Raw genomic sequence first — 23,963 nt, 5'->3', positions numbered from 1 at the left:
ATGTGGGTGCAGGGCCCAAGCACTTGGGCCATCCTCCACTGCACTCCCAGGCCACAGCAGAGAGCTGGACAGGAAGAGGAGCAAGCAGGACAGAATCCGGCGCCCTGACTGGGATTAGAACCCGGTGTGCCGGCGTTGCAAAGTGGAGGATTAGCCTATTGAGCCACGGCGCTGAACCAAAATACTTCTTACAAAAGAAAGTTTGAAAATAAATTGAGTAATTCTATCATTGTGTAATGACAACCTAGCTGTGAGCCAATGTCCCAGGGTTTGTGAAACACTATTTTAGCCTTCTCAAACCACCTGGTGGATTTGTTCCCGAAAGCTCAGTCCCTTGTCCTCAGTGCCCAACTGCCAGAGCTGAGCTGATCCTCTGAAGTCAGGAACCAAGAGCCAAGATTCCTCTGGGTGCTGGGGCCCAAGCACTTGGGCCATCTTCCACTGTTTTCCCAGCACATAATAGCAGAGAGCTAGATCGGAAGGGGAGCAGCCGGGAATAGAACCGGTGTCCATATGGGATGCCGGCACAGGAGGAGGCTTAACCCACTGCACCACAGTGCGAGCCCTGGGCTAGCAATCTCAAGCACTACTGTCTTGCTTAGTGAGACCTTCTGGGGGATTTTACTGAAGCTGCAGAGAAGGGGGCTGATTTCCCAGGGGCTGGGGGAGGAGCCGCACATCTCTGGGGGTAGCTCTGATAAAGGTCCAAACGGGCCAGCCAGCCCCTGAGCTTGCCACAACATCCACGCCACCACTCAGTCCTTGAGAAGGGCTGCAGGTGGAGTGGTTGGCTCCGCCTTGGACAGAGGTGCTCAGCTCTGCCTGTAAGAGAAGGCCGGGTAAGAATGAAAATGTTCCCCCAGTGTGGGGGAAGGGGAAGCCAGCAAATTAACTTTGAAGCCTAACAGAAAACAGTGCTTTGCAGCAGCGGTCTGAGAACCGTCGTGGAGCAGGTACTGAGAGAATCTGCCGTCTTGCATTTGTTTAGGGCAAGACCCAGCTCCTGTCATTTTTATGTGGCCCTGTGCCAGGTTACAGTTCCATGCTCATTCTTATGGACCATCTAAAATTCGCTGCTTTAATTCTTTTAAGATTTATTATTTATTTATTTGAAAGGCAGAGTTACAGAGAGGCAGAGACAGAGAGAGGTCCTCCATCCTCTGGTTCACTCCCCAAATGGCTGCAATGGCTGGAGCTGCGCTGATCCAAAGCCAGGAGCCAGGAGCTTCTTCTGGGTCTCCCAAATGGGTGCAGGGGCCCAAGAACTTGGGCCATCTTCCACTGCTTTCCCAGGCCATAGCTGAGAGCTGGATTGGAAGAGGGGCAGCTGGGACTCAAACTGGAGCCCATGTGGGAAGCTGGCACTGCAGGCAGTGGCATTACCTGCACACCACAGGGCCAGCCCCAAATAAATAAATAAATCTTAAAAAATTGTTTTCAATAAGGAAATAAAGAAGTTCAATAAATCTATTACAGGCTAATTTTTAAGATGATAATTGTGTATGGCTTGGGAATGATATTATAAAAATTCAAATGACCCTTGCCAGAAAAAAAGAGATTATAAGGTAAGGTATCAGTTCCTGTGTGGAGGCCCAGAAGTTCAGGTTCTGTCAGCTGGAGGCCAGGAGAGCTGGTGGTGTCATTTCCAATCCAGACCCAAAGGCCTGGGAACCAAGAGAGTCACTGGTGTGGGTTCCAGCCCCAGTCCGAGTCCCGGGGCAGGAGAGGCGTGGTGACCCGGCATGAAAACCCTGAGCAAATTCTCACTCAGGTTTTTTTTTCTATTCCAACCTTCAATGGATTGGATCTACATTACTCAGTCTTACTGATCTAGATGTCCATCTTTTCCAGACACAACCCAGGATAAAGTCTGACCAAGTACCGGGGCGCCCTGTGACCAGTCAACTTGGTACAGAAACTATCACAATCACCAAGTGAGATTTTATTTTCCCCAGATTTTTCCTTGCAATTTATTCCATTAAGATGGAACAGCCTGCAAATTGTGTTCATAAGTCATTTGCAATCACTCTTTATGTGATCGCTTTCACAATTTGATAGTTTTTTGTTTTTGTTTGTTTTTTATTTTAAAGTTTTTTTCTCTTCACCTTGATTTCATTTTTTAAAATTTTTTATTTTTTTTTTTTATTTTTGACAGGCAGAGTGGACAGTGAGAGAGAGAGACAGAAAGGTCTTCCTTTGCCTTTGGTTCACCCTCCAATGGCCGCCACAGCTGGTGCGCTGCGGCTGGCACACTGCGCTGATCCGAAGGCAGGAGCCACGTGTTTCTGCTGGTCTCCCATGGGGTGCAGGGCCCAAGCATTTGGGCCATCCTCCACTACACTCCTGGGCCACAGCAGAGAGCTGGCCTAGAAGAGGGGCAACCGGGACAGATTTCATTTTTTAATATACAAAAGTTTCAAAAGTCAAACTAACTGGAAAGGTACACTGGCGGTCTTGCTTCCATTTGTGTTCTCTGTTTTTCTTCTTCCCTTGTTCACTTTTTTCCTCCCTCTTTCTCTCTCACACTCCAAGTCCCTCTTCTTTTACACAAAATCCGGCATATTGTAAGCGTTGCACAGTACTCTCATGCACTTTGAGTTTGCTCAGCTATTGCTTTGATTTATACACAGAGAGAACAGTTACAGGTCCACAGGGAGGTAATGGGCAGACAAGAAGATAGACAGCCCATAGCACTAATTGTTGCCATTTGTGTTACTCAACTATTGCCACAGTAATGCTCTGTAACTGCCGCATGTCCCGCGGCTTACAACAACAAGCATTTCTTTTCAAGCTTTTGGGTCTGTAGGTCAATTGTATGAGCTTGGCCAGGTGGCCTTGCTTAAGCCTGCAGACAGGGTTGAAGTTTAACTCCACATGCTGATTCTGGGGCTGACTGCAGGGGCCATAGCTACCTGGGGTATCCTCTTCTCGTGGCGACCATGAAGGAAGGGGCAGGACACATCACACAAGCTCAGTTCAGGTTTCTGCTGATCTCACATTTGCTAATACTCCCCTGGGCACTTGGCTCCGCCCAAAAGCATTGGGAAGAAAAGTATCTTCTGTGAATGGTTGAAGGACGAGGGAAGGAGCATTTGCTGAATGACAAATCCAAACTACCCTTGGTGTAAGGAGGATTACCCTCTCCATTCCTTCTTCCTCCTGTCTCCGTGTCTCCCTCCCTTTTGTCTCTCATTTGGCTCCCTGCTGTCCTTGCTCCCATGGATGCTTCAGCTCTACAATGCTCTTGATGGCCATGACCTTGGTCGGCTGAAGGGAAGGAAGTTGATAACAACCAAGGCTAGGAAACAGTCAGTTCAAAATATTAGTTTGCATTAAGTACTGCCCCAGACTGACAGCAATCTAATATGCCCAATATTTTGATCCTCTTTGTGTATTTCTAAAATAAAAATGATCAAGGAAACTTTTTTGTTATTTGTGTGTTCTGTACAGCTCGAGTATGTAAGGTGCCTAAGAAACAGGAGAAGAGTGGTGGTGATAGGAGTCCAGATATTATTCTAAAATTTAATTTGCTCTTTTAAAAAAGAAACTGTCATGTGGAACATGAACTGCAGGGGGCAGAGTGGAGAACAGGAGGAAAGTTAGGAGGCTGTTAGAGTAGCTCGGGTGGTTTGGATTAGGGTGGCAACAGCAAACATGGTTAAGTGGTCAAACTTGGGACATATTTTGGAGGTAGGAACATTGTTATTTGCTGGTAGGTTTCATGTGGGAGGTTACAGGGAGAATGAGTTGACTCTCTAGTACTTTGAGTGTTAACTGTGGATGGCAAATATTGTTCTGACCTAGATGTGCTATATTTGAGATGCCTGCTAGTCATCTGGGTAGAGATAGTGAACAAAGGGATAGATTTGTACTGGCATCAGAGGCAGAGCTGAATCATATTCCCCAGTGGTCAGCAGCACAGTGTCAGGGTTATGAGCACACCCTGTGATGCACACTGCCTGGGGTCATGTTTCACCTTTGCCACTTAACAGCACTGTGGTCCTCAGCAAGCTACTTAGGCCCTCGGTGTCTCGGTTTTCCGTTCTATAAGAAGGGAGTAATAGTATCTACTTACTAGGATAATTGAGTTACTATATGGAAAGCACTAAGACAGTGTCTAATGTATGTTAAAGGTTGTGCATATCTATGCCACCATTGTCATATTCAGTCTGGGAAGTCTCTCTGGGCTTCTCTCATCTTCTCTCCCATTCCCCTTTCCCATGAAGGTACCCACTGTAATGCTGAACTATGACACTAACTGTGCACGTATCTGTTATATATCATGTTCTGTGTGCCTTCCAAGAAACTTTTATTGTACAGTACAGCAACTACAGAGAATCTCATATGCTATCCAGGTCCAGAGACAGACACTTGTACCCAACCCTGGACCCCATGTAGCTCACATGACTCCTTCCAATTATGGCTTTCTCTAAGAATAACCAATATTCTTTTAAAATATCTATCTATTTATTTGACAGAGTCAAGAGAGAGAAAGAGAGAGATCTTTTGGGGACCGGCGCTGTGACCTGAAGTGCTAGCATCCCATATGGGCGCCGGTTCTAGTCCCAGCTGCTCCTCTTCAAATCCAGCTCTCTGCTATGGCCTGGGAAAGCAGTAGAAGATGGCCCACATCCTTGGGCCCCTGCACCCACGTGGGAGACCAGAAGAAGCTACTGGCTACTGGCTTCGGCTTGGCGCAGCTCCGGCTGTTGTGGCCATCTGGGGAGTGAGCCAGCAGACAGAAGACCTCTTTCTCTGTCTCTATCTCTCTCTGCAACTCTGTCTTTCAAATAAATAAAATAAATCTTTAAAAAAAATTAAACTTTAGGGCCACTATTGTGGCACAGTAGATTAGGCCACAGCTTGCAATGTCAGTATCCTATACTGGAGATCTGGCTACTCTGCCTCCAATCCAGCTTCTTGCTATTACTCCTAGGAAGGCAGCAGAAGATGGTTCAAATACTTGGGACCCTCCCTGACATCAATGTTGGAGAGCAAGGTGGAGTTCCTAGCTCCTGGCTTTGGCTGGTCCAGCTCTAGTTGTTGCGGTCATTTGGGGAGTGAGCCAGTAGATGGAAGATCTCTCTCTCTGTCTGTCTCTCTGTCTCTTCCTGCCATCTTGCTTTTCAAATATACAAATGTTTTTTTAAAATATTAAGTAGTTCCTCCAAGGGGGAACACAGGTCAAAAGTATATTTTGGGTGCCCTTTTTAAAATTTATTTATTTATTTATTTGAAAGTCAGAGTTACACAGAGAGAGAAGGAGAGGCAGAGAGGGAGAGGGAGGTCCTTCATCCACTGGTTCACTCCCCAGTTGGCCACAACAGAGAGAGCTGTGCTGATCCGAAGCCAGGAACCAGGAGCTCCTGCTTTCCTCCACTGCTTTCCCAGGCCACAGCAGAGAGCTGGATTAGAAGTGGAATAGCCAGGACTCAAACTAGAGCCCATATGGGATGCTGGCACTGCAGGCGGTGGCTTTATCTGCAATGCCACTACACCGGCCCCTGGGTCCTCTTTTAAGATGCCTGACACTAAGGCATCTTTGTGTAGAATGATGTAGATGAACATAAAAAACAGGTATAGGAGGGACACTATTCAAATAAACTAAAATCATAATCCTGAATAAAGTAAGCAGGAGAGAATATTCTCCCATGTGTAGCAGCAGGAGTGAAATGTTTATAGACTCAGATGTACACAGGAGGATTGGGCCAAGAGAAAATGAGCTTGCTTGTGTCTACATTCATATTTTTAACTAAGTCTTTGTTACTGCACCTGTACAACAGAAAGTACCTAACCTTGTATGTTTTCTGTGAGGATCAAATGGTCAAAGATCAAGCATTCTGGGGTAGGTGTTAAGGCACAGCAGGTTAGGCCACCACTTGGGACACTCACATGCTGTATCAGAGTGTTGTTCTCCTTCTAATCAAGAATGCCTGCGAATGTGCCTGGGAAGGCAGCTTGATAGCCCAAGTATCTGGGTCCCTGCCACCCACATGGGAAACATTTCTGGGCTCCTGGCTATGGCTTGGCACAGTCCAAGCATTGCAAGCATTTGTGGAGTGAACCAGCAGATGGAAGATCTCTTTCTGTTACTCTGCCTTATAAATAAATAAACAAATAAATCTTTTCCAAAAAGAGCCAGCATTCCATACTAACATAGTGAGAAATTGTTATTTAGACTCCAAGTTCAATTCTCTATTAACTTAACAAAGTTACCATTTATTTTGTAGTTAATAAAAATATTACAATTAAAAATAACTAGGGGGTGGGTGTTTGGCACAGTGGTTAAGCCACCACCTGGGACATCTGCGTGCCTTATGAGAGTACCTGGGTTCTGATCCAGGCTCCATTTTTGAATTGTTTCTTATTAACACACCCTGGGAGACACCATGTGATGGCTCCAGTACTTGGGTTCCTGCCACCCACATAGGAGTCCTGTAACGAGTTCCAAGCTCCTGGTTTGGGCCTGGCCAGCCCTGGCTGTTGCAGGAATTTGGGGGAGTAAATTAGCAGGTAGAAGCAAGCTCATGTGCTTTCTGCCTGGCTTTCAAATAAATAAACTAAATTTAGAAAATAATAACATGGCTGTAACTTAATGGAGTTGAAGGTGACAGAGCAGGGTATCCTGAGACATTTAAACTGAGAGCTGAATGTTGCATAGGCATTAACTTGACAGAGTTGGGGGTGCTATAAAGGACTTCAAGCAGGTTTAGAGGCTTAAAAAAAAAGGTCCATTGTGGCTACCAGGCAAGGGCCAGGTAATGAGGCACCTAAAAGCATGGAAACATTCATTCTGAGTTCTCTAAACCTTTTGTGAGTCAAAATGGGGCTCTATGGCTTTTAAAAAATAAACACGAGGGCAAGCATTTAGCTGTAGTTATTGCCTGGGATACGTGTGTCACATATTGGAATGCCTGGGTTTGAGTCTCATTTGCGTTCCCAATTCTAGCTTCCTACTAATGTGCACCCAGGGAAGCTCAAGTACTTGGATCCCTGATGCCCATAAAGCTGACCTAGACTAAGATCTTGGCTCCTGCCTTCATCCTGGCCTGACTTTAGCTGTTGTGGCCATTTGGGGGTGATGGGAGTAGATGGGAGTTTGGGAGTTCTGTCTGTCTCCCTGCCTTTTTTTTTTTTAAGACTTATTTATTATTTATTTGAAAGAGTTACACAGAGAGAGGAGAGGCACAGAGAGAGAGATGGTTCCCTCCCCAAATGACCACAACGGCCAGAGCTGCTCTGATCCGAAGCCAGGAACCAGGAGCTTTTTCTGGGTCTCCCACATGGGTGCAGGGGCCCAAGGACTTGGGCCATCTTCTACTGCTTTCCCAGGCCACGGCAGAGAGCTGGATAGGAAGTGGAGCAGCCAGGTCTCGAACTGGTACCCATGTGGGATGCCAGCACTGAGGGCCATGGCTTTACCCGCTACGCCATAGCACCACCCAACCCTCAACCCCTCTCAAAACACACAGAAGTAGCTGCAGACAAAAATCCAAATATTTCCTTTTTGCTATTAAAGAATCTTCGGTGATTTTCAACAGGGTGCAAATCTTTAAAATCACAAAAGATGAGGAAAAAAGTGGGAACAAATAACCTGAAATAGATGTATAAAAGGCAAGTCAGGTGGCAGGCTACCTATGTGGAATCCTTTTTGTTTGAAAGTTCAGGAAACAGCACATGAATAGGACGTTTCAAGTGCTGGGCTATAACACGGAAGGAAAACATTCTGGAACAAAAAGACACATTCCTTTCAATGAGCGGGTGTGTCTCTCTTCAGTTTGTAATGTCTCTATCACCTGACTAGGACTGGCACAGGTATTTTAACCACTCTCATTAGGACTGTGACCCAAGTAGTCTAACACCCTTTTCTGTAGCAAACCAGGCTCCAATTTGGTAATAGAAGCAACACTGTATTTCGAGAAAAAATAACTGTTGCAACTATTCTAAAAAAAAAAAAAAAAAAACACCGTCCTCATCGGTTATTCTTAATGAGGCGTCACAGTTTCAACAAACTTACAATGAAAAGCACTCCAGGGGCAGGTGTTACCCGCGTCCCACATGGGAGCACGGGCGTTTGGAACTTCGTTCAGGCGCCACATTTAGCTTCCTGATGATGTGACCCTGGGAGGCGGCAGTGATAGTCCAAGTGACGGGCTCCGGGCACCCACATGGGAGACCTGGATCGAGCTCCCTTCCTGGCCGTAGTGGGCGTTCGGGGAGGGAACCCGCGGTGCGCTCTGCCTTTCAAATCACAGGTTTTAAAGGGTATTGAGAAACAAAGACATTTATGTGCACGGGAGAGGAGCCTACATTCACACATTGGCTGCATATTGCATTCTCGCCGGCTGAGAGTTCGCGCTCACTTTCGAATATGCAAAAACACTCAGGGTCTAGACGGTAGCTGCTTCTCCGACCGAGTTACTCAAGGAAGGTAAAGCCAGTTCCATAACAAGTCTTTCTTGTGCCGGTTAAGGAAGGGATCAAGGGAAGGCGGTTACACAGCCAGGTCTCGGGCGGAGAGCTGTCTGCCGAGTCTGCAGAAATGCAGATTCCCCGCCCCGCCACAGCCCTACAAAACTGCTGTTTGGAATTCAGGGTGGAGCTCGGGGTGCATTCGGAACACGCTCCCCAGAAACCCAACCGCGGTCGCGCAACCTACACGACCACCTAACTGAAAAGCAAGACTAGCGTCTTTACTTTGGTATATATTGGTAAAGGCTCCTTCGGCCCGAAGGGGACATTCTGCAGCTCCCAGGCCTCGCCGCCCAATGCGTGTAGGGCTGCCGCAGAGAGGCGCCCCCGAGGTTGCGGGGACACACGAGCAGCCTCTTTCTCGGGAGGCTAAAGAACGCTGGGGTCCGGGCCCCATAGCAGCCGGGCAAAGAATCTCGTTCCAGGCGTCTTGAGGGCTTCGCCTAGCACTACGCGCCGCGCGCCCCGCCCAGGGTCTGCCCCGCGGCCTCCGTGCAGCCCCAGCCGCGCCACAAGCAGAAGAAAGGCCCGCCGGGCTGTCACGGCCGCCGCGCGTGCGCAGCGAGGGCCCGAGCGCGCAGCGAGGTCCGTTTCCTGACTTCTGGAGGAAGTGGCCGTGCGTCACTTCCGGCCTCCCTCTAGCTGCCATCTTGCGTCCCCGCGTGTGTGCGCTTAATCTCAGCTGGTCTGCCCGAGACCCCCTGAGCGCCAACCCTAGTCCCCCGCGCGGCCCCATTTCCGCTCGGACAAGGTACAAAAAGGCTCTAGACGCCGGCGTGGGAGGAGGACGGGATCGGGGGCGGGAAGTTCCCGGAAGGAGCGAAAACAGGGAGGGACAGGGCTGAGAGGAAGGCGATGCGACGGACAGGCGCACCCGCTCAGGCTGACTCTCGGGGGCGAGGTCGAGCCAGGGGCGGCTGCCCTGGGGGCGAGGCGACGCCGTCTCTTCCTCCACCTCGCGGCGGAACCCGAGGACAGGAGCCTCAGGTACCGCGAGGCTTGCGGAGAGTGGCTGGGCCGGGCAGGCCCTGGCTAGGCCGAGGCCAGGCCAGGGCCGAGGGTGGGGGGTAAGGGGTGGGGGTGCTGGCCAGGCGCGGGTGGGAGCCCTTGTTCTGGGCCTGCGAAGAGCGGGGAGTTGTGGGGGAGGGGTGGAGAGGGGACTGCTCTCTGGGCTCCCGCAAAACTGAAATGGAGAGCTTTGCGGGGTGGGCTTGGGATCCAGGCCTCGGCCTGTGTGGGGCGTTTATTGTCCTGCTGCTCTCTCGGGAAAATGAGGAGGGAGGAACCAGGCCTTTTGCTTGCTGAGGGATTTCCCCTTTTTCTAGATGAAAGAAACTATCATGAACCAGGAAAAACTCGCCAAACTGCAGGCACAAGTGCGCATTGGTGGGAAAGTAAGTTTCATTCCTTTTGCATTTTTGGATTGTTGGTTTGTGTGCCTGCCAAGATCGCGGAGCTGGCGGATCCGGGAGGAGGCAGGAGGTAGAACGATACACGAAAAGGAGGCTCGCAGGTGGTGCATTAAAATAGATGAGAAAGAGGAGCTCCTAGCCCCCTTGCTTTCATGTCTATGTGTTTCCAGTGTTACAGTGTATTAAGTAGGACAGAATGTTTCCTAAAAATGTGTCATTTCAGTTAGATCACTGTTGTGTCGTCATAGCCCCGAGTTGCTTTGGCTTAAGTTGTATGGAGTCAGTGTTTGATGTGTGTGTGTGTGTGTGTGTGTGTGTTTTAATCCTAAACTTACTCTGAATTTGCTGATGAGTTTCTCCTGTTAGACATACTAGTTAGAAGTTGGTGTCTCTTGGAAATTGCAGCGTTTTCTGTACTACGTGCCGTTCAGGGCAGTTGTGTGCCTTCAAGACTGAACAGAATCTTTGCTAGAGGTACCTTCTGGAGTTTAAGTGCAGTGACTTAAGGGTGGGAAGTGTTACCTGGCTAATCTCTTTTCTTTTTTGATTTTCAGTTACGCTAAAACTGAGGGAATGAAATTGACTGACTGAATTTAAAATATGTCTCCCCCTCCCCCCGCCATGAATACTGATCTTTTTCAAGGGAATTCTCTTCTGAACTCAGCTGTTAGGTTGTTCTTCTAAGTAATTTACTGAAGTCAGATGGATGTCTACCTCATTGTGCTTTGTATTGTGTTGGCACATTCCAAGTATTTAACAAGGTGTGGTAGCCTGTTGTACCAGAGCCTGTCTTTACTTGGTAAAGCTTGCCCAGACTGCGGCTTTATCACCTATTAGTTTTTCCCAGCTTCAAGCATTTACTTTCAAGTTACTGTGGAGTCTGCTGTGAGATGGCCAGAGGTTGTGCTTAAATAACGAGCTGCAGCCCTGTTAAACTACTGGACGTGGCCAGCAGTGAGTGTGCCGCCTCGTGTGTGGATGCTGACACTGGGAGTCTTCAGGACCCACACCTGCACATTAACGACAGTGGATGGTTCCTGTCATCCTAAAGCTTGCACACCTTAGCCCTCAAGGGCCAGAACAACTCGTCATATTCTTTGTGGACTGTCGTTGGACGCTCTTACGTGTGGTGTTTAGGCCACTATTCTTTTTCCATTTCAGGAGTGGTTTGTAGAGTATGCCTGTGTACAGTCTTCTATTGTTACTTCTTCTTGAGAGAGGCATCACTAGTGTAAATGAGAGTCAGGGTTTTGTTGGATGTTCAAGGTTGCTATGAGATTCAGCCGTGTATCCTAACATCTTAATAGTTTGCTTAGCTAAGACAGGAAGTTAGGCCTGTAGAATTTGTAATACGAAATCATTTTCTATGCCTTTTAATGGCTGTGAAGTTAGTTGAGTTACTTTTGCCTTAGGGAACTCTGTGTTATTTGAAGGTTAACATATTATAAAAGCCCTTTATTTCAACATCTAATCAAAACCTGGATAATAATTACTTAAGCTGAAGACAGACTCCACATTTGTGTGGTGTCATGGGACTCTGTCAGAGGCATGCTGTTTTCTTACAGAAGTCAGAAGTTCTTTCTGCATGAAACTTCAAGGGGATTTTTTGCTCTTAAAAATTCGGGGGGGGGGGTGTTGGTATCAGTGTATATACTTTTTTTTAAATGTAATATTTTCTTCATCTAAATCCTTTATTTATTCAAGCCTTTAATATTTTGGATCCTAAGAATAAAATTTAAATTAAGTCCCATTGGGAGTTTTTGAGCCTGGTGGTAGTGACAGGAATCTTTTCAGAAAGTGTTTTCACAGTGTTATATACCTAATAAAATAAAAGCATTTTCAAATGCAGAGAGGGGAATGATTTGGCATTGGGGGAGTAGTTGCAGTTTGGAGAAGGCACGGGAGAGGAATGGCTTGAACAGGATTTTAAGGGTTGAGTGGGAACTGTGTGGGAGGCAGAGGGACAGTGAGGTAGTCGTGTGCAAGTCTTATCCTAGAGGGCTTTGCATGTGCCAGATACTAGAAGCTTTCCAGGAGCTGTTACATTTTAGTGGAAGGTTCAGATGATAAAATGTGCTTGTCTCTTGCAGCAATAAATGCTAGGATAGAAAAGGATAAGTGAGTGGGAGTTGCTCTTTTATATTGGGTGGTTGAAAAAGGCCATTGTGATATGGTGACAGCAAAGCAGAGGTCTGTAATGAGGGAGGGAGCCAGGCAGAAGTTGGAGGAAGCGAGGAGTCACGCTGTAGGGCTCTGACCCTAGGGCGCCTGTCATGCCCTAGCGTCAGAGCCTGCCTGGCCGGTTTTGTTTTGTGTTTTGGCTGGAGACAGCTCAGAACAGGCTCAGAACCGAACAATAGAGGTAGGCAGAGCACGGGTTAAGAATTTCAGATTTACTCCTGGGTGCTGTGGAAGTCTGTGTGCAGATGAATTTGGTTCTTTCATAGACTATCATGGCAGTGAATATTAATTTGGATGTTGAGTTTTCTTTCATGTCCAACAGAAGATGTTGATAATCCTGGATGTGGAGCTTCGCTAAATTTAGGTCGACACATGCCACGCTTTGATCACTTTTAGAGTAGATAATGTAAAGTAGGACTTTGGAAATACCTGCTTTTACTGTCTGAGAAGCGAGAGGCTCAGCAGTTAGAAGGGCTGCGTAGACAGTGCTGTCTGGGCTTTGGCTTCAGTCTTTGCCGTAGCTTATCTATTTGCTGCATACGTTTGTATTTATGGTAATGTTCCTATACGGAGCCAAAGGTTAGAAGGGGATTAGCAACTGTTTCTAAAATGTCTGCTATAATGCGTGGTGTGTGTGTTACCTAAATGTGCTGTCGGCTCCTTTTCTCCCCACTTTAGGGAACTGCTCGCAGAAAGAAGAAGGTGGTTCACAGAACAGCAACAGCAGATGATAAAAAACTTCAGTTCTCCCTAAAGAAATTAGGGGTAAACAATATCTCTGGTATTGAAGAGGTAAGTGTCAGATTGTGCTGTGTTAAAAATAAGATTTGGCCAGAAAAGGTTAAAATTTTAATGCATTAAATTATTTTTTTTTACTCTACTTGCAGCAGAGAATTTTGTATCCTGCTAGCCTGTACAGTTTCTAAGGCATGCTTATTCCCTATTAATGAATACCAGGGAGGTTGCTAAGATTGAAAGCTATTAGATAGCACATTCCATTCTGTGCCAAGTGTCACCTTTGCTTCACTTTTCATTTAATAAAATATATTTGTGGGCATTGCTAATTTTGTTTTGTTTTGTTTTCTTCGTAGGTGAATATGTTTACAAACCAAGGAACAGTGATCCACTTTAACAACCCTAAAGTTCAGGCTTCTCTGGCAGCAAACACCTTCACCATTACAGGCCACGCTGAGACAAAGCAGCTGACAGAAATGCTCCCCAGCATCTTGAACCAGCTTGGCGCAGACAGCCTGACTAGCTTGAGGAGGCTGGCCGAAGCGCTGCCCAAACAATGTGAGTCTCTGGGTAGCGCTCTTCCTCGGGGCTACTTACGTAGCAGCAGATTTTTGCCGTCTTCTGACTTCACATGAATGTGAATGAATAGATTGAGTTTTGGAAATGAACACTTTAAAAAATAAATGTTTAACATTTTAAGCATGTTTACAGTAATTATCTGACTTGCTATGACCATTATACTTCATTTAGTGAGATGTTTGTTTTCTGTTAGCTGCTTGCTTTAACCAGAGACTATATATTTTTTTCTTTATTAGCTGGAAATGAAAATGTTAATTTGGGGGCAGCCACTTTCAGGTTAGGGTTTATTAAGAACATTAATTGGGGAGTGCAGTTAAGATGCTGGTAGAGAGCCCGGATGCCGGTACCCCATGTTCGTGTGCTTGGGTTCATCTCCGGGTGCCAGCTGCTGAGTCCAGCACCATGCTGAAGTGGACCCTGGGAGGTGGCAGTGGTAGCTGAAGTGGCTGGGTTCCCGACACCCATGTTGAGTTTCTGGCTTTGCCTTTGTGCCACCACCCCTCCCCCCAGCCTTTTTGGGCATATGGGGAATAAACCAAAAGAAGGGAGGGAATGGTCTCTCTGTCCTTCAAATAAAAATTTTTTTTTCTAAATATTTTACTTAGCATTTCCACTTCCTCAAACATTATCACTCCTGTGTGTCGGAAGCCTTTAGGCCCCTCTTTGCTAGTTATTTTGAAATACATAATAAACTGCTATAGCCTGTATTACTGCACTGTGTTGAATAAGTCTTCCTGTCATCTATCAAATTACTCCTTTACTGTACCCAGTAAATATGTATTGGTGCGTAAATTAAAATTTTTCAATTTAGAAAATACATACCATTGTAAATTCTTAGTCTTCAGCTGTTTCTGTAAAATTTGTATTCCCAGTGATCTTTAGGAAATGGCCCACCAATATTTTGATGTTTAATTACCATGCGTTAGGGATTTGTTCAAAGCAAATAGTAGCATAGTTAAGTAAGTGTGCATCAAGGGATGTAACAGCTTCATACTGATCCATTTTTGCTTAAAATTTTGAATGCAGAATCAAGTCAAGAGTCTTATTTCTATGGCTTATTACCTAATTATTCATGTTTTTTCCGGTGTTGAGTCACTCTACCTCAGTTTAGATTTTAAAAGTGAGAGGCATGAGAGAGTCTGGTCCATCTTTGACAAGTGAAGCAGGCTTTTGAAGTTCCCTCCGAGACCTGTAAAGGCCTAGCACTGAGGCCTCAGTAGCTCCCCTGAGGCTCTCAGTTTTTGTGTGGTAAAAGAAAGTGGATGCTCACAGACACTTAATTTATCATTTTATTTCACTTCCATAAATGTTTGTTGCCTCCTATGCCATGCACAGACAGCAGTATTTGAGAAAATGGCCCTTTTGTTTGCTCCCCGAACCACATGTGGTATGTGGACTGTCCCTCCCCCTGAGGACTCCCTACTGCTCTCACTACCTCAGCCTCTGGTGGGCAGAGGGTTTGTTGCCTGTTACTGGTATTCTAGCCCATTTGTAGACATCAGAATATGGCGTTATTGATAGAACTGTAGATGAAATCGCAGACGTCATTCATCTCATGGATTCTGTTGCTTAATGGTTATTGAAGACTTAGATCTGTAAGTAACATTTATATTTCCTCATTCTTAGCTGTGGATGGAAAAGCACCACTTGCTACTGGAGAGGACGATGATGATGAAGTTCCAGGTAGGAACCTTCACTTGCGGTTAACCTGAAGAATCTTAGCAAAAAATTATCCTGGGAAAGGAATGAATTCAGGGGTAGGGGATGGGGAGACATGGCCCCTCCTTAAAATGAGGAAACAGTAGTGATATGTAACTAGGAGTTAGTTGATTAAATACTGAGTAAGTAAGTACGTATATTGTCATCTGAAGCAACTTATCTACAGATCACGACTGCCCCTCTTCCTACTTTGAAACCCATGTTTATGAGAAACTTAGAGAAGTTTTGAGCTATAAAAGCAGTGGCAAAATAACTGCTCTGGCAGCCTTGAGACTTTCTGTCATCTCTGATACTGGATAATTTACTTGTAAAATACTTATTGGGAAGAAGAATCACTAGATTCAAAAATATTCCCCATGTGTGTCAAAGTATCCTTAGGAACCTGAGAAAACTTCAGAATCACGTGTCTCGTGGTGTTCTTGGGCTCTGCTCCCCCTGGTTGACCAGCATCTCGCATTGTTTAGTTAGATTCTTGTAGACTGGAGTGGGGAGGGTACATGGGTACTCTCTGAGCACAGTATGTACATTCGTGGCTTTGCCTTGTAGTGATTCTACACCAAAAATGCACTGTGTATCCAGTGAGCCATCTCACTGAAAATAAAGACACCTGTTTGAATTTGAGAGGGTTCCTCCTTTTCTGGTAAATTTTATAATTTGTAGGTTTGACTTTTTCAGAATTTCTACTCTTTTCCTTTTTCTAGATCTTGTGGAGAATTTTGATGAGGCTTCCAAGAATGAGGCAAACTGAATGGGGTCAACTTCTGAAGAAAGTAAAACTTGAAGAAGTTACTGGGAGCTGCTGTTTTATATTATGACTGCTTTTTAAAATCGTTTTGTTTATGATCTGATAAAATCTAGATCTCTAATATTTTTAAGCTCAAGCCCCTTGGACAGTGCAGCTCTTTTCAGTTTTTGCTTATACACACTTCATTCTTTGCGGCTAATTAAGCTGAAGAAGCCTGGGAATAAAGTTTGAAACAAAGGTTAATAAATTTCTTTGCCTAGTATGTGGTTTTATTTCTTTATTTCATTGAAACTGATTTGTGCCCAGTAAGAAAAGTTTTTTTTTTTCTTTAGAAAGTTCATGGCATCAGATTAAAGGTGTAAAGTCAGTATGTAGTGGTGTGGTGTCACAAAGGTAGTATCATTCTCATGTTGGAAAACTGCAGCCCTCAGGGCCCCCATGGTTATGTCGTGGGTGTACATGCAAATGAGAACAGGATTCCCTAGTAGGTAAGCCAGAGCCTTTTTTTCTTGATAATACTTTTTAAAATTATAATCATAAGTTAGGGGCCTGTGTATTATTCCTCTCAGGTTTATTTCATTCTCAATTTATGAAGTAGGGACTAGTAGTTTGTTTTGTAGGTGTGACATGAAGTTCAGTTTTCAAAACAGTGAAAGTAGTTCATCTCCAAATCTCCTTTCATAGGATATCTAAAAGGACTTGGAAAAAAAGTAGCATTTGTACTAGGAATGTCTTCAGGCCACTTTGTCTTTTTCTTAAAATGACCAGGGCGGCTCTTTTTTTTTTTAATGTTAACATACAATAAAATTGAATATGTGTGTGCGCAGTTGTAAGAATTTTTAATTGTTCAACTGCCACCATAGGATACTAAACAGTTCCATCACCCCAGAAAACTTCCTCAACATAGGTCTACTTCTAAAAAAATTGTTATTAACAGTCATGTTTTAGCAGCTAAAACTTAAGATTTTCCGAATAGTAATTAAAATAATTATATGTAATCCACATCCAGGTCAAGGATTTATGTTTTCATTGCAATTTGTAAGTACCTTTTAAAGATACCATAGTACATCTAAAAGTCTTGTAGTGGTTTAATTAACTATACCAAACAAACAGAGGTTCTGTGGAAACAGTACTTGCACCCTTTTACATTGTGTCGTTTTTCTCCAAAGGATGTGTGGCTTCCTGTTACCTTGGACTGCTACAGTAACAATGACCCTTTACAGAATTACAAGAAAGTAGGTGTTTCCTGACACCTCTGGGTCAGGTTGGGCTCTGCTGTATGCATCCTCTGGGTCCCAAGCTCCTGGGCCACTCTTCTCTCTGCCTTCCTGCCAGAGTGCATGGTGGAATAAAGCTGTTCTCACAAACCCATTGGCCTAGAACTGACCACAGCAGCTAAGATGGAGGGCTGAGCAGCTGAGCCTGTGAGGTTGCCTTCTGCTAAGCTCCCTAGTGCTGCTGGGTGTGATAATTTTCCTTTTTATTTCCCTAATTTTTTTCACTGTGTGAAGAAATCAGAGAGGCAGAGAGCTCCCATCTGCTGGTTCACTCCCCAGATACCCACAGCAGCTAGGCCTGGGCCAGCCAGGCTAAAGTCAGTAACCCAGAACTCAATCCGAGTTTCCCAGGTGGGTGTCAGGGAGGGACCTGCTGCCTCTTAAGGTGCACACGGGCAGGAAGCTGGAATTGGAATGGCAGCTGGGACTAGAACCCAGGTGCTTCAGTATGGTATGCAGGTACAGCAAGCAGCATCTTAATGACTATGCCAAATACCTGCCCTGTGGCCATGCATTGAGTAGCATGATTGGAAATACTCCCAGTTCATCCCGAGACACTGGGATGCCAGACAGACCAGCAAGCTTGTGGGAAAATGTCACTATCTGAATCTCTTTCCAGTTTGGGCTAAACAGTAGGGAGAGACTACATAAAGAAGAGCAGTGGGTTTCCGGGCCAGGCCTATCCCAGGGCAACCTGCTTATGGGACGGAAGCTGGCTGAGGTTAAGCCTGTTAACACCCACACTCAAGAGCTCTGTTCTAAAGTGCATTGTTTAAATGATTATGTGGGTGGCTATAGGTTATTAGGACAGGATGCTTTTGTAATCTCTTCAATGTCAGGGTAGGTAGGCTGGCTTATGCTGCTGTTACAAGTGACCAAAGTAATTGAGCTGCTGCAAAGGCTTCTCACACTTGATGTTTAGTTTGTGGCTGGGCTCCACTGTGCTCCAAGAGCAGCCTCTAATTAGAACATCGCTGCGGAAAGATGGTGAACAGCCAGCTGGCGCCTCCAACTCAAGCTGGGAAGTGATGCACATCATTAATGATCAGATTTCATCAGCCGGAACAATTCAGATAGGCGAGTCGGATGGCAGGGGCTTGAGGAAGATGACGCTTCTCATCTAATCCTCCTGTGCAGGGTAGCAGGTCTATTCCAACAATAATACAATCTATCACATTCTTTTGCTTTGTCTTATTATAATCCCCCAAAAGATCCACACTACAGATGAAGCCATCTTGAAGTGAAACTTCGTGTCTTGAGATCACACAGCCCCACGAGTGGCAGAATGAGATTGAAAACCAGTTCTGCTCTGCGGAGCTCACCATCTGCTGGGTGGAACGGTAGGCGCGGGCCAGCTAGAGGCAGGTGATTCTGTTGTGGTTGATAATTACCGGCTATTTACTTTCAAGACGAGCTCGGAATCAAACTAGTTTTCAGCTGGATCTGAACCGGAGCCAAGCTAAGGAAGGAAGAGACATCTATTTCGATCTGAGAACTCTTAGGATAAAGATCCTTTATTTGTAGAAACAATGAGTGCCCGTTGTCATCCCCATAGTAACCCTGTGTTGCACAGGGCACAAAGTTGCATGTAGCCTTGGGAAACAGACTTAGAAATGGACTGAAGCTTGCGTCTGATCTCTATGTGTCATTTTTTTCCCCCATAAACATTGGATTGTGCTCTTGTAGCTCTGCCCTGGCCCCAGCCCCTAGAAGGATATTTGTGTAGATAGACTCGTATGTCACTTTTTTCCAGAGAAGCCTGAAGGCATCTGATAACCGGTTTCAGTTTTTCCAGAACAATGATTACCAAAGTTCTCTATTCACAGAACTTTTCATCACTCCAATCAGCACAGTCTTGAAGGCCATCTTTGCGGCGGATTCTGGGAATGCAGTCGCAGTCGGCAAAGGAAACAGCCTCACATCTTCAGCCTGGACACGTAGGGCACTGGAAAACTAGACGATTTTATTTGTTTTTATAATCAGAGCTGTTAAAATGTCAGGGTGGAAATAGTTCTTTGGATCTTAAAAAATATCCCAAAATGCTCAGAGGGAAAACTGCAGATGTTTGTGAAAGATTCTAGATATTTGGGTGAAGGAATTTGTACTTGGAAAAGCCAATGCGAGTACCCCAGCAGCCTGCAGATAAACACACTAAGTGACATAAACGGGGGTGGGGGGGGAGATCAGCTAAGGATCCCTTCGCGCATAGAGCCTTCGTTGTCAAAGCACTCACTGCTGAATGCGATGGGAGGAAGCACTTCTGTCGTCACCCTCAGAGGGAGGAAGTGATCTATGGAGCGTACCTCTCACAAGTCTTCTGTATGGGCTGGGGCCATGAGGCTTTGGAATTGGATCTGCTGCCACGGTAGCCTAGTAATGCAGCCTTGCCTGCCAGGTTGTAAGGGGAATCAGGGGTGCTGCTCCTTGTCCAACAGTGGGGGCAGGGCAAGGAGGAGAAAGGCCATGCCAAGGTTAGAACATCTGTGAGAGCCAAAGCTTTCAACAGACTTTTCTTTGATCTTTACCAAAATTTCCAAAGAAACCTAAGGGGAGTCTGACAGTACACAAGAGGTTATTTCCTTTGTTAATCCTTGCACAACTGGCTTTATTTCCTTCTTAGCTAGAGAACTCACCCACTTGAAATACATTCAGAAACTACTGAAAGTAATAGAATTGCTCAATCAGGGCTGTAGATATTAATTTTTAAAAAGATTTATTGTATTTGAAAGGCAGTTACAGAGGAGAAGGGAAGAGAGAGAGAGAGAGATTGAGAGAGATCTAGGTCTCCCTGTGGGTGGAGGGGTCCAAGCACTTGGGCCATCTTCCACTGTTTAGTAGGCACATTAGCAGGAGCTGGACTGGGGGAAGTAGAGCAGCTGGGACTCGAACCAGCACTCATATGGGATGCTGGCAGTGCTGCAGCAGGGGGCTTAACCTGCTGTGCCATGACCCCAGCCCCAAATGCAAATTTAGTAAGGAAATTTTCTGAGTCAACTTCTGTGCTTGAAGAGTAAGGGTAGCTCCTCTAAGAACCCTTTAGAAAATCAGCTACACATATTCATTTTTACCTGATTCATCCGAGCAATCGCCACAGTCATTTCTTGTGTCACACACCTTATCCACATATATCCAAGTCTTATGGCTGGAACACTGGAATATGAAGTTTTGCGGGAGACTGTTGGGCATTTGGCCTGTTTTGGACAAAAGCATTATTGCTACTAGAAAGCACTGGTGCATGATGAGGTTTTAATGACCATTCTGCATGTCCACTGTTAACCACTGGCCGCTATTCCCGTAACTGTGACGACCTGCCCCTCTCACCGCAGTAGGCGGCAGACTCATCCTCGCCGTCACTGCAATCTGCCTTGCCGTTACAAAGCGTGGACGGGGGCAGGCACGTAGTGAGGTCCTCGCACAGGAAGCCTGGGAGCTGGGGAGCTGCTTTACACGGCCGGCGTGGTACATCTGCAGGATTTAGGAGACACATGCCGCGTGTTCACCCACGCACCCAGGAGAGTGAACTCCCAGCCTCACTAACGGACCACCGGGCCCCCTCCTTCCTCCTCTGCTTCTTGCCGTGGTTCTTTCCCCATTAGTTCGACTCCCCCTTTTCTTTCGTATTCTCTCTCATTCTCCTAGGCTTTCTTAGCTTGCATTTGGGGCAACACCTCTGGCATCTGGACATGTTCTGGTTGAGAGACAGCACAGAAGGTGTGTGGGAGGGAGTCCACAGGCCAGGTGTGGATGGAGCCCTCTCCCTTATATGTTTTGCTGGAAAGGAGATTGAAGGGGACTTATCACACCCATCTCTTGGGGATTCTGTGAGTTAAATCGATTTTATTAAGTGCAATGAATCTACCCTCTCAGAACTGTGATGGCACACGGTCAGAATAATATGATGGTATTTTTTTCCCTTTTTATTTGAAAGGCAGAAAGATACACAGGGAGCTGTCATCACTGGTTTACTCCCCCAACCCCAGCAACAACTGATGCTGGACCAGGTGGAAGCCAGGAGCCTGGAACTCAATCTGGGTCTCCCACACCAAACACCGGAATTAAGGGAAAGGGTTTGTTGACCGGGGGTGGGGGTGGGGGGTGGGGGTATCCGATACATCAGAGGGAAGGGGCGAAGGAGAGAGAGAGGGGTTGAGAGAGAGAGAGATCAAGAGAGAGAGCAGTGTGTGGAAAGCGGGTCCTGTTATACCTTTACGGGGAGCGGGGGAGGGAGGAAGTAGGAGCAGCAAATCCCATTAGGGTGGGGTGGAGCTGACACCTGTGGCTTGGCTATCCAGTCACCTGGCTTCCAGCAATGGCAGTGCAGGCCAGAGCCTAGCAGGGTGTCCAGGGCATAGATTGGCGCCACAGATAAGACGGCACCAATTTACTAACAGGTGGCAAGGATCCGACTACTACCTGTTGTCTCCCGTGGTGTGCGTTAGCAGGAACTTGAACCCAGGCACTCCAATAAGAATGTGGGCATCCCAAGTAGCATTTTTTTTTTTTTTAATTTCACTTATGTACTTGACGGGTAGAGCCAGAGACAGAGAAAGGGAGAGACAGAGAGAAAGGTCCTCCATCTGCTGGTTCACTCCTCAAATGGCTGCAAAGGGCAGAGCTGGGCCAATCTGAAGCCAGGAGCCGGGTGCTTCATCCAGGTCTCTTGGGAGCAGGGGCCCAAGCACTTGGGCCATCTTCCACTGCTTTCCCAGGCCATAAGCAGAAATCTGGATTGGAAGAGGAGCATATGGGATGCCCGCAACACAGCATCAGCCCCCCTGAAATAGCATCTTAACTGCTCTGGCAGATGCAAAAATACCAAGGTGATGGTATTTTTTAAAATTTGAAGTGTTAGAAAAACTTGATGGAAGATGTAAATAGCAAATTCACAGCAGCTGTATCTGAGATATATCTAAATTCGTGTATGTACATATGAGTACATCTATATTGGTAGCAGCTGTATCTGATATATATCTATGCCTAAAAATAAGTATCCTTACAAAATTCCTACTTGGTGTGTAGAGTGGTACCTAGTTGAGAGTTGGCGAGGGTGTGGTGAAGGTGCACTTGGTGTCTTGAATGTTTCGTAGTTAGGACTGAGCTGGTGGTCAGCAAATAGCACCACAGCAGGTGTCCCCTGTCTCAGAAGGTGCTTAGCATCATGGTTTTCAGGAAAAGCACCTGTTAGGCTCAGCATGTGCAGATTCTCTGAGAAATCAGTGCCAAGAGAGGATCGGCTGTAATTCTAATTTGGAAGGGTTATGGCTTGGGGGAAATGCCTACGAAGGATAAAGAGGGGGAAGCCAGAGTGGGCAGGAAAACTTGGAGAGTGAAAGGAAAAGTGAGAAAGAGGGGCGGGCGTTGTGGTGCAGCAGGTTGAGCCACCAGCTGTGACACCAGCTTCCCATACAGGAGTGCTGGTTCAAGTCCCAGCTGCTCCACTTCTGATCCAGTTCCCTGAGAGTGTGTCTGGGAAAGCAGCAGATGATGGCCCTGCTACCACCCACCATGAGAGAGACCCAGATGGAGCTCCTGGCTCCTGACTTCAGCCTGGCCCAGTCCTGACTGTTGTGGCCATTTGGGGGGGAGTGAACTAGCACATGGAAGATTATGTCTTTCTGTACCTCTGCCTTTCAAATAAATAAATCTTTAAAAAAGCATAAGGAGGGGCTGGTGCTGTGGCACGGTGGGTTAAGCCCTGGCCTGAAGTGCTGGAATCCCATATGGGCGCCGGTTCTAGTCCTGGCTGCTCCTCTCCCAATCCAGCTCTCCTGTGGCCTGGGAAGGCAGTGGAGGATGGCCCAAGTGCTTGGGCCCTGCACCCCATGGGAGACCAGGAGAAGCACCTGGCTCCTGCCTTCGGATCAGCATGGTGTGCCGGCCACAGCGCGCCAGCCGTGGCAGCCATTGGAGGGTGAACCAATGGCAAAAAGGAAGACCTTTCTCTCTGTCTCTCTCTCTCACTATCCACTCTGCCTGTCAAAAAAAAAAAAATTAACTTGTTTATTTGAAAGGCAGAATTACAGAGAGAAAGGGAGAGATAGATTTTTTAAAAAGATTTGTTTATTTGAGAGCTAGAGCTACAGACAAAAGAGACAGAGATCTTCCATCCATGGGTTCACTCCCCAGATGGTCGCAATGGCCAGGGCTGGGCCAGGACAAAGCCAGGAGCTTCATTGGGGTCTTCTACATGGCTGGCAGGGACCCAAACACTTGGGCCATTTTCTTTTTTTCTCTCTCTTTTTTTAAGATTTATTATTTATTTGAAAGTCAGAGTTACACAGAGAGATAAGGAGAAGCAGAGGGAGAAAGAGAAGTCTTCCACTCCACAATTGGCAGCCACTACTGGAGCTGTGCTGATCCGGAGCCAGGAGCCAGAGCTTCCGCCAGGTCTCTCACACAGGTGCAGGGTCCCAAGCACTTGCGCTTGTGGTTTTTTTTTTTTTTTTTTTTTGGAAGGAAATAATAGGTTAGATTGGTCCTTTATACCAATGTAGTAGAAGTGTAGAATGTTGACCTGAGTCACTTTCTAATCTGTAGCAAGTGAGTGGGCAGTCACAAGATCCAGATTGAGTAACAAACCATGTATGGCTCGTTTAGAAGGTGAATCTATTTAGAAAGCAAACAGGCCAGCTTTAACCATGGAGAAATAACTCTTTGCTGAACATAGCCACACTCCTTTCCCAGCAATCCACATCCAGTGATTGGTAGATGGCGAATTTAAAAGGTCTGACTCTGGCATCTTAGGTGGGAACAACTCTGCAGGCCAGCCCTGCTCCCCGGGCTCCCTATGGGGGCGGCCCCGGGTCTTCGTGGGGGCTCCGTGGCAGCCCAGCTGCTGCCTTC

At 46.3% G+C, this 23,963-nt stretch overlaps 1 protein-coding gene and 1 pseudogene across 3 annotated transcripts in view; one reads left to right on the top strand and one right to left on the bottom strand.

Annotated features, from left to right (window-relative positions):
- The first annotated feature begins 9,107 nt into the window (after positions 1 to 9,107).
- On the top strand, positions 9,108 to 16,105 carry BTF3 (basic transcription factor 3). Of its 2 annotated transcripts, none has more exons than XM_051830791.3 (6): positions 9,108 to 9,223; positions 9,798 to 9,866; positions 12,744 to 12,857; positions 13,157 to 13,358; positions 15,006 to 15,062; positions 15,800 to 16,105. In XM_051830791.3, exons 2-6 carry the CDS (start codon positions 9,798 to 9,800, stop codon positions 15,844 to 15,846), a joined length of 489 nt encoding a protein of 162 aa, XP_051686751.1. In that variant the 5' UTR covers positions 9,108 to 9,223; the 3' UTR covers positions 15,847 to 16,105. The 2 variants fall into 2 exon arrangements, with proteins under 2 accessions (XP_051686751.1, XP_051686750.1); XM_051830790.3 differs by having other exon boundaries at positions 9,108 to 9,459.
- LOC149122293 (low-density lipoprotein receptor class A domain-containing protein 1-like) overlaps positions 15,794 to 23,963 on the bottom strand; it is a 30,423-nt pseudogene continuing 22,253 nt past the window's right edge. The window contains exons 4-6 of the transcript XR_016220239.1: positions 20,442 to 20,585; positions 20,189 to 20,311; positions 15,794 to 19,073 (exon numbers count right to left, since the gene is read on the bottom strand). The product of XR_016220239.1 is annotated as a low-density lipoprotein receptor class A domain-containing protein 1-like (transcript). The remainder of the gene's footprint in view (positions 19,074 to 20,188; positions 20,312 to 20,441; positions 20,586 to 23,963) is intronic.

This window comes from Oryctolagus cuniculus, chromosome 14, assembly GCF_051225735.1.
Source record: "Oryctolagus cuniculus isolate XC-2025 breed Fujian yellow rabbit chromosome 14, ASM5122573v1, whole genome shotgun sequence".
In the NCBI taxonomy this organism is placed as follows: Eukaryota; Metazoa; Chordata; class Mammalia; order Lagomorpha; family Leporidae; genus Oryctolagus; species Oryctolagus cuniculus.
This window is presented reverse-complemented; position numbering and strand designations above follow the sequence as displayed.